Source organism: Osmerus eperlanus, chromosome 11 (genome assembly GCF_963692335.1).
Source record: "Osmerus eperlanus chromosome 11, fOsmEpe2.1, whole genome shotgun sequence".
NCBI lineage: Eukaryota > Metazoa > Chordata > Actinopteri > Osmeriformes > Osmeridae > Osmerus > Osmerus eperlanus.
Window position 1 is genome coordinate 15,945,781 of NC_085028.1, and position 15,109 is coordinate 15,960,889.

The window sequence follows — 15,109 nt, forward strand, 5'->3', positions numbered from 1 at the left end:
ACGTGAAACAATCCTTCTCACCAACACATTTAGTTCTTATGACTCTCACAGTATTTATGTAATGTTTTGACCATCTATTGATATCCGTCAGTCCTAAACAATAACAGGTGTACCATTTCCATAGATGCAAACCCTACATTTTTACAAAAAGCGTGTGGTACTTGGCCTATCTATGAGAGACCATGTGTTGTTTCACAAGAGAGACTTCTCCTGGAAACAGGAGAAAAGTCAAACACCTAAAACAAGAGTTAAAAAAAAACTTACAGTGAATTGACTGTACATAGTAAGTGGAAGCCAGTCTGTTCGTAACACAAAAAAGACCCCGCCCCCCCAAAGACCCCCCAACTCACTCATACAAGCCACCCACCAATATAGATCCTATCTAGGGTGCAGTCCAGGGATGGAATGTTCTAGAACGTTTCAGATAGACCACAGGACTGATGTTTTTCCCTCTGGGCCGTCGTGTAACAGTCTCCTATTCCTGAATACACCACAAATAGTCACGCACAAAAAAAGCTGCACAGGGCTTTTCTCAAACTCATCAGCGATGCAAACCATCCAGACAGACCTCTCGTTGCAATCATCATCTCCTTCATATATAAAATATAACACTATTTTGCAAGGAAACAAATAGAACCAGACATCTATTATCTTACAAGGAATGGCATCACAAGCAAAGTATGTACAGCGAAACTGGCCTCTGTCCAAAAGCTCTGTTAGACCAATGGAGACCAGAACACTAGTATCAAAGGAGGGTGAAATGCTGTGAGGACCAATCACGTACAGCGAAGGGCCGTGTGCTGGGAGGCGATGCAGCCAATCATTCACAGGCTGTGTGTTGGTGACTGTACGTGTGTGTTGGTGACTGTACGTGTGTGTTGGTGACTGTACGTGTGTGTTGGTGACTGTACGTGTGTGTTGGTGACTGTACATGTGTGTGTCGGTAGAGCGGAGTAAGATACTGTCAAGATCAGGAAGCTCTACAACTGGTTCAAGTGGGTTTGGTCCAGAACACCCAGTTCTCCTTCTTGTCCAGATCCACTACCCACACTGGACCCAAATCTGGTTCTGAAGAATACAGTCCCAGTGGGCGGAGCACATCTCCTCTCAGGAAGTCTGGACACTGCGTAGTGAAACGTGGCTCTTCCTGTGTTCACCCACAAGCGTAGGGAAGAAACGATATGCGGAACGAAAATATCCAGTTTAAAAAGGTGGTTGTTGGTGAAAGGCAAGAAAGTAAAAAATGTTTTATGACTAAACAAAAACCAGAGGCAGTTTTATTTACATACTATCATGACTGTTCAGTTTTCATCAGGTCACTGTCTTCAGGCTCCCCGGAGCCTGAGGGGCCATTGTGCCCGCCGTGCCCACCGGACTCTGTGCTGTCCCTGGGTACAGCTGGACTACCATCCCCAGGCGTAACTGGGCCTCTGGAGGCCCGGTGTCCATTAGAAGGAGAAAGATTGTGGCCCTTCTCCTGAACATCGTCACTGTCCCTGTAAACACGAGAGGGTCGGGTTGTCGATTCCTTCTCCACTTTACTTTTTGTCTCTTCCTCCTCCTCGTCATCTTCGTCAGAGTCAATGCGGTTCAGTCGTTTGCGTATGGGACGATCTTCCTCGGAGGAAGATTCAGATTCGTCGTTTTCATCGCCGTCGTCTTCGTCCTCCGTGGAAGGCCTGCGCTTCTTCAGCATCAGAGCCAGCCTCTTCCGTCGCTGTTCAGTCAACAGCTCCCTCCTCCTCCCCCTCCCCATCTGCTCCTCCCCCTGCTCCTCTCTGCCTCTCCTTTTCAACCTCCTCCGCTTCTCCTCCTCCTCGTCTTCCTCCATCTGCCTCCTCTTCCGTCTCTTTCTTCTCTCCTCAACCTCCCTCTCTTCTTCTCTCTTTCTTTTCAACAGCATCCTCCTCCTCCTGTACTTGCCGACATCCTCCTCCTCTTCCCCTCTCCTCTTCAGTCTTCTCCTCTTCTTTTCTCCTTCTTCCTCCTCCTCTTCCTCAGACTCTTTGGAAAAGGCAGATTCTGCAGGACAGAAAACAAATGGGGTTCAGTGTTTCCTCTAGAAGCTAACAGCGGGGGGAGGTAGGGGGCATATTTAGGGTAAACTGCTAGGGTCCCCACCTGATAACCTGTGCTTAGTCTTTGTCCTCTCTCTCCTTCTCTCCTTTCCTCTCTCTCCTTTCCTCTCTCCTTCTCTCCGTTCCTCTCCCTCCTTCTCTCCGTTCCTCTCTCTCCTTCTCTCCTTTCCTCTCTCTCCTTCTCTCCTTTCCTCTCCTCTCCTTCTCACCTCTTTACTCCGCTTGCCTCCTCTACATCTGCCTGTCTACCTGTTACATAAGGTTAGATTGAGAATGAGTAAGATTAGATAATTCCCTCACACCACAAAGAGCCGATCAAGCAACCAGTGAGTACTTTAATATATTGTAATAGCCACCACTCACTCACGGTATAATTTTGAAGCACGGACGGTAACAGTATATATCACGATATTTTCCTTTTTCTTAAGATTTGTAGTTGTGTAGTCTATCGAACTTGGATTTGGATGGGGTACGTCAAGTGTGTAGCATGAGTGGAATTTGTTCAACTTTTGCAGTGGTTTGCCTAATATTTAGCTTTTAACAGTAGCCTACATGTATGGATCACAAGAAAATGTAGTTCAGTATTTGTATTGATCTAATTTAACTTTAGCCAGTCTCTACCTTTTTTTTCCCTAGTTCCCCCGGTAACGTAATGCTACCCTCTGCCCTGTTTGTCACTGCCTGACTGAGCCCAGGAGAAAGTGCTCTGCTGTACTCGCGCTGTTGTTTATTCGGTTGTCATGACGAGTTGCTCATCCTCCAAGCGGAGACAGAGAGCAGCAGAAGACCGTTCGTTTGAGTTCCGTGGAGCGGACAGTTCCGCAGTCGTACACTTTGTGACTTCATGATTTTGTAGCAAAATAATTAAGTATTAATAATGTATATACCGGAAATACAGAATTCAGAGGATGGGTCAGAGGTGTGTGTGTGTGTGGGGGGGGGGTAACCATGGTAACAGAGACTGACCCTCACTGTAGGAGCTGGAGAGGCGTCGGCGTGGCTTGGCCTTGTCTTTATTGGTGGACTTCTGGGAATTGTCCGACTCTGACGTCTCGCGGTAATTCACCTGCTGCCTCTGGCTCCGCCTCAAACCCCGCCTCTTCCTGTCCCCATCACTGTCACTGATGTCACTGGACCGCTCAGAGTCTGCAGAGAGAGAGAGAGAGAGAGAGAGAGAGAGAGAGAGAGAGAGAGAGAGAGAGAGAGAGAGAGAGAGAGAGAGAGAGAGAGAGAGAGAGAGAGAGAGAGAGAGAGAGAGAGAGAGAGAGAGAGAGAGAGAGAGAGAGAGAGAGAGAGAGAGAGAGAGAGAGAGAGAGAAAGAGAGATAAAGCATTATTGAATTGATTTGAGAGAAGGAGAGGAGTTGAGCTGAATGAGAGGGAAAAGGGAGGAGACAGAGAAAGAGACAGAAAGAGAGAGAGAGACAGAGAGAGAGAGACAGAGAGAGAGACAAAGAAAGAGAGACAAAGAAAGAGAGACAGAGAGAGAGAGACAGACAGAGCGAGAGAAAGAGAGAGTACTTCCTCCCCCCTCCGTTCTACCCACCCAAAACCTCGTCGCTCTCCTCCTCCTCGGAGGAGCCCCTCCTGCGTGTGTGGGGCCTCTTCTTGCCCCTCCTCTGGTTCCTGCTGGGTCTGTGTTTAGGTGTCCGTCTCAGTGCCCGCCTGTGGCTGGGTCTGCCCGCGTCGCTGCCCGCGTCTGAGCCCAGTTCCGCCCCGCTGCCCGCATCGTCATCCTCCTCCCCCGACGCAGCAAACTCATCCTCCTCCGAACTGCAGACATCCCATCGTGAGTGGGTGTGTGCCTACCTGTACGCCTCACACCACCCCTCAATACATCCATGCTAACGTGTTGTTTGAGAACTTGTGAGTGTGTGTGTGAGTGAGGGTGTGTAAGAGAGTGAGTGTGTGTGTGTGTGTGCATGAGTATGTGAGTGTGTGTGTAAGAGAGTGAGTGTGTGTGTGAGTGTGCATGAGTATGTGAGTGTGTGTGTGTGTGTGTGTGTGTAAGAGAGTGAGTGTGTGTGTGTAGAGTATGTGAGTGTGTGTGTGTGCATGAGTATGTGAGTGTGTGTGTGTGTGTGTGTAAGAGAGTGTGTGTGTGTGTGTGAGTGTGCATGAGTATGTGAGTGTGTGTGTGTGCATGAGTATGTGTGAGTGTGTGTGTGTGTGTGTGAGTGTGCATGAGTATGTGAGTGTGTGCATGACTATGTGAGTGTGTGTGTGTGCATGAGTATGTGAGTGTGTGTGTGTGTGTGTGTGTGTGTGTGTGTAAGAGTGTGAGTGTGTGTGTGTGTGTGCATGAGTATGTGTGAGTGTGTGTGTGTGAGTGTGTGTGTGTGAGTGTGCATGAGTATGTGAGTGTGTGCATGACTATGTGAGTGTGTGAGTGTGTGTGTGTGCATGAGTGTGTGAGTGTGTGTGTGTGAGTGTGTGTGTGCAAGTGTGTGTGTGTGCTACCTGCTGCTGAGCTGGAACTCGTCCTCACTCTCAGCAGCCGTGCTGTCACTCTCCAGGTCGTTCAGTCTCCGCCTCTTCCTGTTCCTGGAGGACGCGGCCTGGGATCTGACTGGACTCCTTCCCCTCCTCTGATAGGATGTTGGCCATGTCCTTGCCTCGCCCCGTTCCTACAACCAGCAACACAGGAGATTAAAGACTCATCACCTCCATCTCCTTGCTAATTTTCCTAACGTTTTTATCGCGATTTCTCCATCTCATCCCTCCTTCCTCCATCTCATCCCTCCTTCCTCCATCTCATCCCTCCTTCCTCCATCTCATCCCTCCTTCCTCCATCTCATCCCTCCTTCCTCCATCTCATCCCTCCCTCCTTCCTCCATCTCATCCCTCCATCTCATCCCTCCTTCCTCCATCTCATCACTCCTTCCTTCCTCCATCTCATCCCTCCTTCCTTCCTCCATCTCATCCTTCCTTCCTCCATCTCATCCCTCCTTCCTCCATCTCATCCCTCCTTCCTCCCTCCATCTCATCCCTCCTTCCTCCCTCCATCTCATCCCTCCTTCCTTCCTCCATCTCATCCCTCCTTCCTCCATCTCATCCCTCCTTCCTCCATCTCATCCCTCCTTCCTCCATCTCATCCCTCCTTCCTCCATCTCATCCCTCCTTCCTCCATCTCATCCCTCCTTCCTCCATCTCATCCCTCCTTCCTCCATCTCATCCCTCCTTCCTCCATCTCATCCCTCCTTCCTCCATCTCTAACCTCCTGCGTCTCCCTCGCCCGCATCTTCTTCGATGGCTTCATCGATGGCGTCATCAAAGTCATCGAACCTGAAACACGAAAGCCATGCCAGGTGTAGCAGTGAATCTTACAACATTGGAATGAACACACAGACAGACACACGCAGACAGACAGACACACCCACACACACACACAGACAGACACACACACACACGCACACACAGACAGACACACACACACACACAGACAGACACACAGACAGACACACGTAGACAGACAGACACAGACACACACACACAGACAGACACACACACACAGACACACACAGACACACACACACAGACACACACAGACACACACACACAGACCTGTAGCTGATGCTCTTCCTGGTTCTGGTCGACCTCCTCCCCAGGTTCTTGTTCTTCTTTGTGTCTTTCTTCTTCTCTGATTTTTCTTCTTCTTCTTCCTCCTCCTCGTCACCCTCCTGAAACAAGGAGCACGGCTCGATAACAGATCAAAAGAGATAATGACGGAAGAAACTAATTAATGAATGCATGAGTGAAAGAATGAATGAAAGAGTCCTTACAGGGATGATGTTCTCCACGCTGATCCCTACGTACACCAGCCTTTCCCTCCTAAAGACACAGATCGCGTTTAGATTACAATGCATAAATACCACCCCCAGACTGAGTGTGCGTATGAAAGGCCTGTTGGTTTGTGTGGTGTGTGTGTGTGTGTGTACCTCCTCTCAGCTCTATCTCGTTTCTTCAGAGCGCTGTCCAGATTCTGGAGCTGTTCCTCAAGCCTCTCACACAGTAGCTTCTGCAGAGGGCGAGAGAGAGGGCGAGAGAGAGAGGGTGAGAGAGAAAGAGAGAAAGAGAGAGGGTGAGAGAGAGCGGGCGAGATAGAGGACAAGAAAGATAGAGGGCGAGAGAGATAGAGAGATCACACATGAGGCACAACACAACCAGGCCTGCATATCTCTCTCACACACACACACACACGTACGTGTTGGCATGGCGGGCAGAACCACTCTCCGTCCGGGATGATCATGAGAGGGGGCCGTAGACAGGCGGTGTGGTAGCCACTGTCACAGGAGTCACACAGCAGGATCTGGGAGGGAACACACACACACGCGAGCGCGTCAGAATGTCGCTCCGGTGCGGGCAGGGAAATCTGCTCAGCCGCTCAGAGGCGTGACCCACCAGTTCAGGGTGGTTGGGGAGACCGCAGTGACTGCAGGGGTCCTCGTTGGGCGCTTCCTCTGATTGGCTGGAGGCGTCCGAGTCGCTGCCGTCCTCGCTCTCTTTCCCCTCCTCTCTTCTTTTCCCCCCCTCCGCCTCCGCGCCCCCCTCGTCCAGTTTGCGTCTCTTGGAACGAGGGTTGGACCACCGGGGCCGGCGGTGTCTCCGTCTGGCCTGGGGGAGGGGAACACACACTCACCATCACCAAACACACTCCAATACAGAGCAGGAAGGAGAGGAGGGAGAGAGGAGAGAGAGAGGAGACAGAGAGAGAGGAGAGAGGAGAGAGACAGAGAGAGGAGAGAGAGAGGAGCGAGAGGGGAGAGAGACAGAGAGAGGAGAGAGAGAGGAGCGAGAGGGGAGAGAGACAGAGAGAGAGACAGAGAGAGGAGAGGAGAGAGAGATAGTGTGTGTTACCTTTGTAGTCCCACTCGTTCCATCAGGGTCTGTTTTCTTGTCTTTCTTCAGGACTGCCTTCTGCTCCTCGTCCTCCTCCTCCTCCTCCTCATCGTCCTGCTTCTTGTTCTGTTTCTTGTCCCGGATTTCCACCAGCTTTGTGCTGGGCCTGCGAATAGCAACAGAACACCTAACTTACGGTTCTCTGAGAGAATGTGTGTGTGTGTGTGTGTGTGTGTGAATGGGTGAAAGTGCTGAGTATCGACTTTCATGAAAAAGTATACACAAGGCGCGCGCACACACACACACACACACACACACACACACACAGTACCTGCAGATCCTAGCTGACCTCCTGAGGGATCTGCCGTCACCCTGTGCCTCCTCCTCCCTCTCCTCTTCCCTCTCCTCCTCTTTCTCCTTCTCCTTCTCCTTGTCTTTGTCCCTCACAGCACTTCTCTGGTGAGGGGGAATTTTGATCTTGAGTCGGATCCCTTCCTTCTGGAGCTCTGATGAGGCCTTCTGGCGACCCTGCAGCTCCTCCACCGGCTGCCCAGCTCTCTTCACCCCAGCCTGGGCTCCAGCCTCACCGCTGGGTGCCTCCCCCTGGTTCTCCTGGCCTTCCACAGGCACACTGGGTTTGGTCTCCGACTCAGTCTCTTTGGAGATGCTCTTGATCTCCTCTCCCTCCGCCGTGACCAGGCACACAGATCCTTCAGTACTCTCCACCTTCTCCCCCCCCTCTTTGTCCTCGTCATCCGTCTTTCCCACAGTGCCACCCACAGCCACACCCTTCTCCTCTCGTCTCTCTTGCGTCGCTGGCTCGCTCTGGGCCGGAGGGCAGACAGGCCGGGCCCCCTCTGCCCCGTCCCCAGGCCTCTCTCCAGACTCCAGGCTCGGGGCTCTCTCGGTCTCCCTGGAGGTCGCCTGGGTCTCAGGACTCTTCCTCACCAGCACGGACTGCCTGCTCGTCTCCCTCTCCTGGCTCTTCTCTCCTGGGGGCTCTCCCTCCCCACCCGCTAGGGGGGTCCCAGCTCTCGTGACGTCCGAACTGGGGCCGTTCCTCTCCTTTGACCCCGCTCCTCCTTCCGGCTCCGGGGGCGACCTCAGGCGGTCGGGAGGGCCTCGGATAACCCCTACGTGACCTATCACTCCTATTTGACCTATGACCCCGACCACTCCGTTCTGGCAGTCCGAGTGTGTGATCAGCGGTCGGCCGTTGGTGAGTTCGCGTCTCGTCACACTGTCCTCTGGTTTGGAGACAGGCTGGCTGAGGGGAGGAGCTAAGCCCCTGCCTTCCTCAGGGCATAGCGCATCTTCCTCTTTCACCTGAGGCTCCTTGGTTTGTGTCACTGAAGGGTTACGGACAATAATACTGCTGCTGTTGTTGTTGTTGTTTCTGCTATTGTTGTTGTGATGGTTGCTATGGTGGCGGTTCCCGAACAGCTCTCTCTTCTTCAGGGGTATCTTGGCCTGCTGGTTGCTCTTCAGGGCTCTGTCAACTTCCCCCTCCTTCCTGTTCTCCGTCCCCTTGGCAGGCGGGACTTCCTGTGCTGTGGCCGAGCCGGGCGCCATGACAACGGAGACGGCGTTGCTGAGGGCGTCGGCCTCTTTCAGCTCGCCCTTTAGGACGGCGGTGATGGTGCTCACGCGGTTGTCGACGACGACCTGCGGTGAGCCGTCCGCGCCCTCTTCCTCTCTGTCGCCGCTCTCCGCCTTCTCTTCTTTCATCTCGACGTCGGCCTCTTCCTGCTTCACGGACGCCTCTGTCTTCACCGCGGCGCCGCGCTCCGTCTTCACCACGGCGTGTGTTGTGCTGTGGGCGTCTGGGTTCTCCAGGCTGGTGGCCCCGGGACAGGGGCCCACCCTCGGCTTCCCTGTCTTCCTGTCGTCGTCCTCAGAGCCGTCGCCGGGTGCCTTCTTGCCGTCTTCCGTCTCACCTTCACACGTCAGACAGACAACGTTTACAGAGAAAGTTACGGCACTGTGTCACGTATCATGACCTGGGTCCCCCGTAGTCATCGAGCATCCATCCATGTTCTCTCCTTTCCACTTACCCTCCTTGCCTTCCAGGGGGCTGGTGCTGGTGGAGCCTGCCTGCTTCTCTCCCTCCGCCGGACCAAAGTCAACCTGGGACTTGAGAAGCTCCAGAGCCTCGGCCAGGTCGTTCCTGGTCCTGCAGAGACAAACGGTGACCAGTTACAGCATCGACACGACCAAACGCACAACTAGACACAGAACCGAAAGAGGAGGAGTGCAGTCTACGAACACACATATGTAAACACACGACAAAATTATCGCCAGATCTTCAATACTTTTCCTACCACTTTTTCCTCAAACTATGTGAGGGGTAAAAAAACAACCTCAAAAGGTGAAAAATCATTCAGATTCTATACAATATTTCCACCTATGGAGTGTTACACATCAGACTTCCGACTCGACGACAGAGGCCAGACTGAAGCTCCATCGTGTGAGGACGCGCGAGGGCGTGCGAGGACGTGCAAGGACGTGTGGGGGCGTGCGAGGACGTGCGAGGGCATGTGAGGACGTGCGAGGGCATGTGAGGGCGTGCGAGGGCGTGCGAGGACGTGCGAGGACGTGTGAGGACGTGCGAGGACGTGTGAGGACGTGTGAGGGCGTGCGAGGACGTGCGAGGACGTGTGAGGACTTGTGAGGGCGTGCGAGGACGTGAGGACGTGCGAGGACGTGAGGACGTGCGAGGACGTGTGAGGACGTGCGAGGACGTGTGGGGGCCTGCGAGGGCTTACCTGACGATGCATCTCCAGGTGGTCCCGTCTGTGTCGTCCTGCTCCTCGGTGTACAGCCTGACGTTCTGCTCCTGGTCCAGCTGCAGCCAGTACATCAGCCCCTGCCGGTCCCGGCCAATCGGCTGCAGCCGCATGCGTTCAGGCTCCTCCTCGTTGATGGTTGTCTTGAACTTGAGGTTGTCGTCAAACTGACACTCGCACAGGTACTGAGGTTAGGGGCGAGGGATCGGAGAGAGAGATAGAGATACAAAGTTAGATGTACTAGATAAGGTCATTTCACAGGGAATGGATTGGTGGGGAAAGAATTATGAGGACAATCCTGTGTCTGGAATTGCATACTTCTGCAATAGTTGCATGCAGTATGCTTACACTTGGACATGTACTACATGCTACATACAAACTCTACTTCATCATAACTTTGCACGTTGAGCATTATCCTTCTTGCTAATTTATCCGTCACAGTTTTTAGCTCAGAGCTCCGCCATTGTTGCTTTGTAATGTCTGTAATTCAGTTGAGGTGACGAATACTAAACAGAGTGTAGTATGGGTGTTGAGACACGGGGTGAGAGTCAGTTTGGAGCGGACTGGGGGGTCGTACTTTGAGGATGCAGGACTTGCACTCCATGGTCATCTCCTGGTAACCCTTCTGTTCCAACTCCCAGGCCCAGGTGCTGTTAAGGTCCTGGCATAACTAGAGGAGAAATGGAGGAAGTTACCATAAACAGAACACAAAGAGGCATACGACCCATATATTAAAACACACACACACACAGTTACAGACATGCACACACTCACCTTCGCCAGGTACTTCTCCCATCTGTCAGCTGTCACTGACTTGCCCAGCTTCCGCAGCAACTTCACGTGAAGCTCCACGAGAGGTTTAGGAACTGGACCACGGAAAACAACACACAACTTTGTCAGCTTGGCCAATCTAAATAAATAGCTTACAATTCTTTTTAATGATATTATATATTCTGAGCCTATATACAAAGTGTGTTACTTTGTTGACTTTGTTCTGTATAAATTAGTATACAATAATATCAATGGGGTCCGTGACGGTGTGAGTTTGGACGTTATTCGGATTCGTGCCATCGAGCCGTAAAATACCAGTTACCAGGGGTGAATTGGGAACCAATACTTTTTAGTATTCATAATTTTTAAAGTTCGATAGCTGAAAGACGGTAGTCATAGCCTACAGTAATTTTCAACAGCCATCGTACTGTGTGAATGAGGCCAAAGCCAGGTTCGACAGCGACTAGCTAGCACTAGCTAGCTGCCAAGCTAGTTTTCTTAGCAACGCCATAGAGGCTAAGTTGCCGTTAGCCCGCTTATTCATCACTGTCACATCTAGACGACAGTTATGAGTATGGGGTATGCAGTCTGACAGCAATTACAAAAACACCTTTAATTGTGTGAAACATTTAGCTTGCAGAGCTATATGACTATCCATATGACTTGCTAGTTTCGTTGCCATATAGCTAACTAGCGCTAGCTGATATAACAGCCAATGCGCATGTGCAGAGTTGACAGCAGACCTACTTGGCTGTGCCAAAATAACATCCAATTGTTATTATGTGACTGTTTTGACAAATGACAACAACGCAGTCCATTATGTTGGCAGATCAAGGTTATGTTAAATCCGCTTGATAGGTCATTAAGGTTCATTCTTACCCGATTGCCAGATAATGAAAAATTACACCTGACAACATTGTATGTGGTCATTTAGTAGTACTACATGACAAGCTAACAAGCTAGGTAGCTAGCTACACCACAACATCCACTTAAGATTTAAATTCAGTATTTGACTAGCTTGTATCTATAACTGATAGGTCCCCATTCAACTCAAAAACACTGGTTAGAATGGTCTCTTATACAAACTAGTAGAAACCCAGCCTCTATCTACACTGGCCACCCACACTGCACTGGCAACATTTAGCTAGTGATGATGATGATGCTGGTGTGGTGGTAGCGAAAGACCCTCTTCTTCCTCTCACACGTCGTAGGTTTTTCTGCCACTTCCCCCTCTTTACCTGTCGATGTCTCCCGAAGATACCTCTCCATTTGCGGGAAAGTCAACTCCGGCAGGTCCAAAGCTGCTCCATATCGCTCCAAGAAAGAGCAGACCACCGCAAAGCTCGGGCAAAGACCGGAGCTAGAGCCCTTCGCTGCCTCTGAAGCAGCCATTTTTCCAAACGGAGAGAAGGTAGGATGAGAATGAACGAAGTTGGGAGGACCAAGCGAGGAGAAGTGCCCAGAATTCAGCGCGCCAGCATCACATCATGGGGGTGATGGAGGGGGCTTTGACCAAAGGTAGCCCCCCAGAGGAAATGCTACGCATTATCTTATTTGGAACCAGTCACTACAATACGTCTTTGAAATAAATATCAAGTTGTAATTGTGTAGGCGTTGAGATAGTTAAGCATACATTATTTCATAAGAAGATATAACATAAGCGTTAACTGGAATTTAACGACTTTATGTATTAGATCATTCAGCGGGTGGAGTTCTTTTTATATTTATTTTGTACAGACTTCAGGTAATTATGCACATCACACAACAAAATACCCCGGGTTAAAAAATCCATGAGAACAGTACCCGGTGATGCGCCGCGTGCCGGTGAAAGCGCGACTTGTGATTGGATATTATATTCGACGGAGGGGGGCGTGTGCAGTGAAAGATCTACTCGTTTAATGTTACCCGACCTCTCTACGGTGCACTTTAGTATACCAAACACTATACATTGACTGAACAGTGGAAGCGTTACAGACGAATTATTGTAATGCACGTGGTTATACAGTCGGTAAAGTTTGCTCGATGTTTTATGCAGTACAATGGACAGAGAACGAAAATTCAAAATTGGGTTGGAAATGGGAAAAGCTGGCTACCGCCAATAAAACTTTAAAATGGTTTTAATCTTCACAATTTGAAAACACTGTTAGAACAAATACGTGTATTATATATAATTATGTAGATATTTGTGGGGTTCACACGAAATTACTTAAATATATTTAGCCTACTCTCCAGGTGTAAACGAAGGAAGGGAGAAAGCGTTTTGGGATGTAGACGCTCATCTTACGGAAGGTAGCTGCCACATCAAAGCTGCGAGCAAAAAGGGCGTTTTTTGTTGTTCACGTCGCCATAATTATAGCCTATTTGCGACGGGCAACTGCATGAGTTAAACAAATCAAATTTTGGGAAAATATTAACGAAAAGTTATTGAACTTCAGGGGCTACAGCCTACGTTACTTTTCGAATCGGTTTCCACAATGGCCCGGTTCCATCTCAACTGCGCGTGAACTAAATAATAGTGATGGGTCGTTCGCGAACGATCCGGCTCTAAGAGCCGGCTCTTGAAGGTGAACGTCGGGAGCTGGCTCGCATATCTGAAGAGCCGACTCTATTTTTAATAGATTAATACAGCCTATAAAAACTAAATGATTATGAAATAATGAATTTTAATTGTATTTAAAATAATTGACTAATTCAAAGAACAACAAAAAAATACTTGTAGGCTTAAAGGCGCACACGATCATCCTCACATTCTGTTCCTGTCAATCCTGCATGAGGGAGGGCCGAGCCAACTCACACACAGTCAGAGAGTAGTCAAAACTCGGAGGAGAGCCATGACAAATCAACGCATTTTTAAAGATATGTGGTTATGGTCGAGTATGATTTCATTTAATAATTTAATTCAAATTGTTTTCACACCTATCATAGTCAAATTCATAGTTAAAACATGTATTTTTTAAAGAGCCGTTCGGGAGCCAAAAGAGCCGGCTCTTTTTAGTGAGCTGAGCCATACGAGCCGGCTCACGAAAAAGAGCCGGAATGCCCATCACTACTAAATAATACCTTCGATACTAGTGAAAACTCACATCCACATATGTGACATGCTCGCATCGACACAAATGAAACCCATTCACATGTGAAATGTTCAAGTCTGAGTAAGAATGAGTAAGGATGAGTAAGAAGCTTTGAGAATGTAAGAGTGTGAGAACATTTCACTATATCCGGAAGTCAGCTCAGTAGTTTAGCAATTTTACAAAAAACAGGAGCAAAATATCTTAAAACTAGCCTACCACGAAAATGTTTAAATACTGGGTGACCAAACACCAGAGCTGGGAAAAGTACAAATACTTCGTTACTGTAGGCCTACTTAAGTAGATTTTTCTAGTATCGGTAGCTAGTCTACTTTACAACAAAGAATTCTGACAACTTTTTACTTTCACTCCTTAAAATCTTGACACAAATATCTGTACTTTCTACTTGTTACATTTTAAAGCCATGCTCGTAACTTTAGTTTTAATCTGTATTTGGTGGCATGATCAATATTATTTATGTGCGCACCTTTTTTAATTCACTCACTCACAACAAACGTAAGCTAGTCTACGAAGCTACAATGTAGCAAGGCAGAAGGCAATAAGAAAAAACAGTTTTGAAAACAACTTTGGTGTCGTGTTGCGTGTGAAAAAAAAGACTGAATTTTTTTTAACGTTTTTTTTTACAAAGGTTGAAACAATATTTTAGAAAAAAAGTGTTTGAAAGGTTGAAACAATATTTTAGAAAAAAGTTTAGAAAAAAAGGTTTGCATCATTGATGAGTAGGCTACTTGATGAGGACTCTACTATACTCTACTGTCCTCTATTGCATTCTGCTATGCTTTACTGTGGTACACCTCTCTCCTTTCCTTTCACTGTGTATGTGGAAAAAAAGTTTCAAAAGGTAAAAAAATATTCTCGAAAAAAAGTTTGCGTCATTGATGAATACTTGATGAAGACCAGGAGGGGGAGCTAGAGGGATGTGATGGACATAAGGATGTGTGGATCTGCAGAGGTTGGAGGAGCTCTGAAGATCTGAAAGCTGCGGGAGACCAAGGATGAGGCTGAGCAGGACCTATGGGATGTGAGTCTGGAGTCACAGCAGGTACGAGGCTCATTTGAAGGACCGTTCAAACCTTCCACTTTTCTCTTTTCCACCAGATGTAGGCTACTGATTCTAGTGCGTGCGTACACTTGTGGTGAGTGCCTGTCTCGACCTAAATGTTCATATCTCTGCTGTAGATATCTTGAGGACCAAGAGGAGGCTAACCACTGGTTTCCCTCCAAGTTCCATGTCCTGAGGACGGCGAGGGAGCAGACCAGGACTCCTGGGGAGGACCCACAGGAGAGTTGTCCGTGTTCCTCAGGGAGCACGAAAGACAGCGAGCGCATCCCCTCTTCCTTTACCAGGCAACATTTGGTATCGATCCGATACCAAGTAAATACAGGGCCAGTATTGCCAATACCAATACTTTTTACTTAAAAGCAGCTTATCTACTTTCGTGTAGGGGAAAGCAATGCCTCATAATTTATGAAGTGAATGCATCATCAATATGTACATTTGAATTTTTATGATCATTGAATGATTTTTCCTTCAATTAGTTGATCAT

General features: G+C 49.0%; 1 protein-coding gene across 1 annotated transcript; it reads right to left on the reverse strand.

Moving 5' to 3' along the window:
• Positions 1-326: 326 nt before the first annotated feature.
• Positions 327-11,956, reverse strand: rsf1a (remodeling and spacing factor 1a). Its single transcript, XM_062472251.1, is given in 18 exon segments — positions 327-2,022; positions 3,045-3,224; positions 3,624-3,850; positions 4,538-4,651; positions 4,653-4,704; positions 5,295-5,362; positions 5,642-5,757; positions 5,860-5,908; positions 6,016-6,095; positions 6,282-6,386; positions 6,479-6,691; positions 6,935-7,082; positions 7,248-8,853; positions 8,971-9,089; positions 9,682-9,887; positions 10,280-10,372; positions 10,477-10,568; positions 11,712-11,956. Coding segments are annotated over 18 exon segments (4,353 nt in total). The 5' UTR covers positions 11,866-11,956; the 3' UTR covers positions 327-1,291.
• Between the last annotated feature and the right edge of the window lie 3,153 nt (positions 11,957-15,109).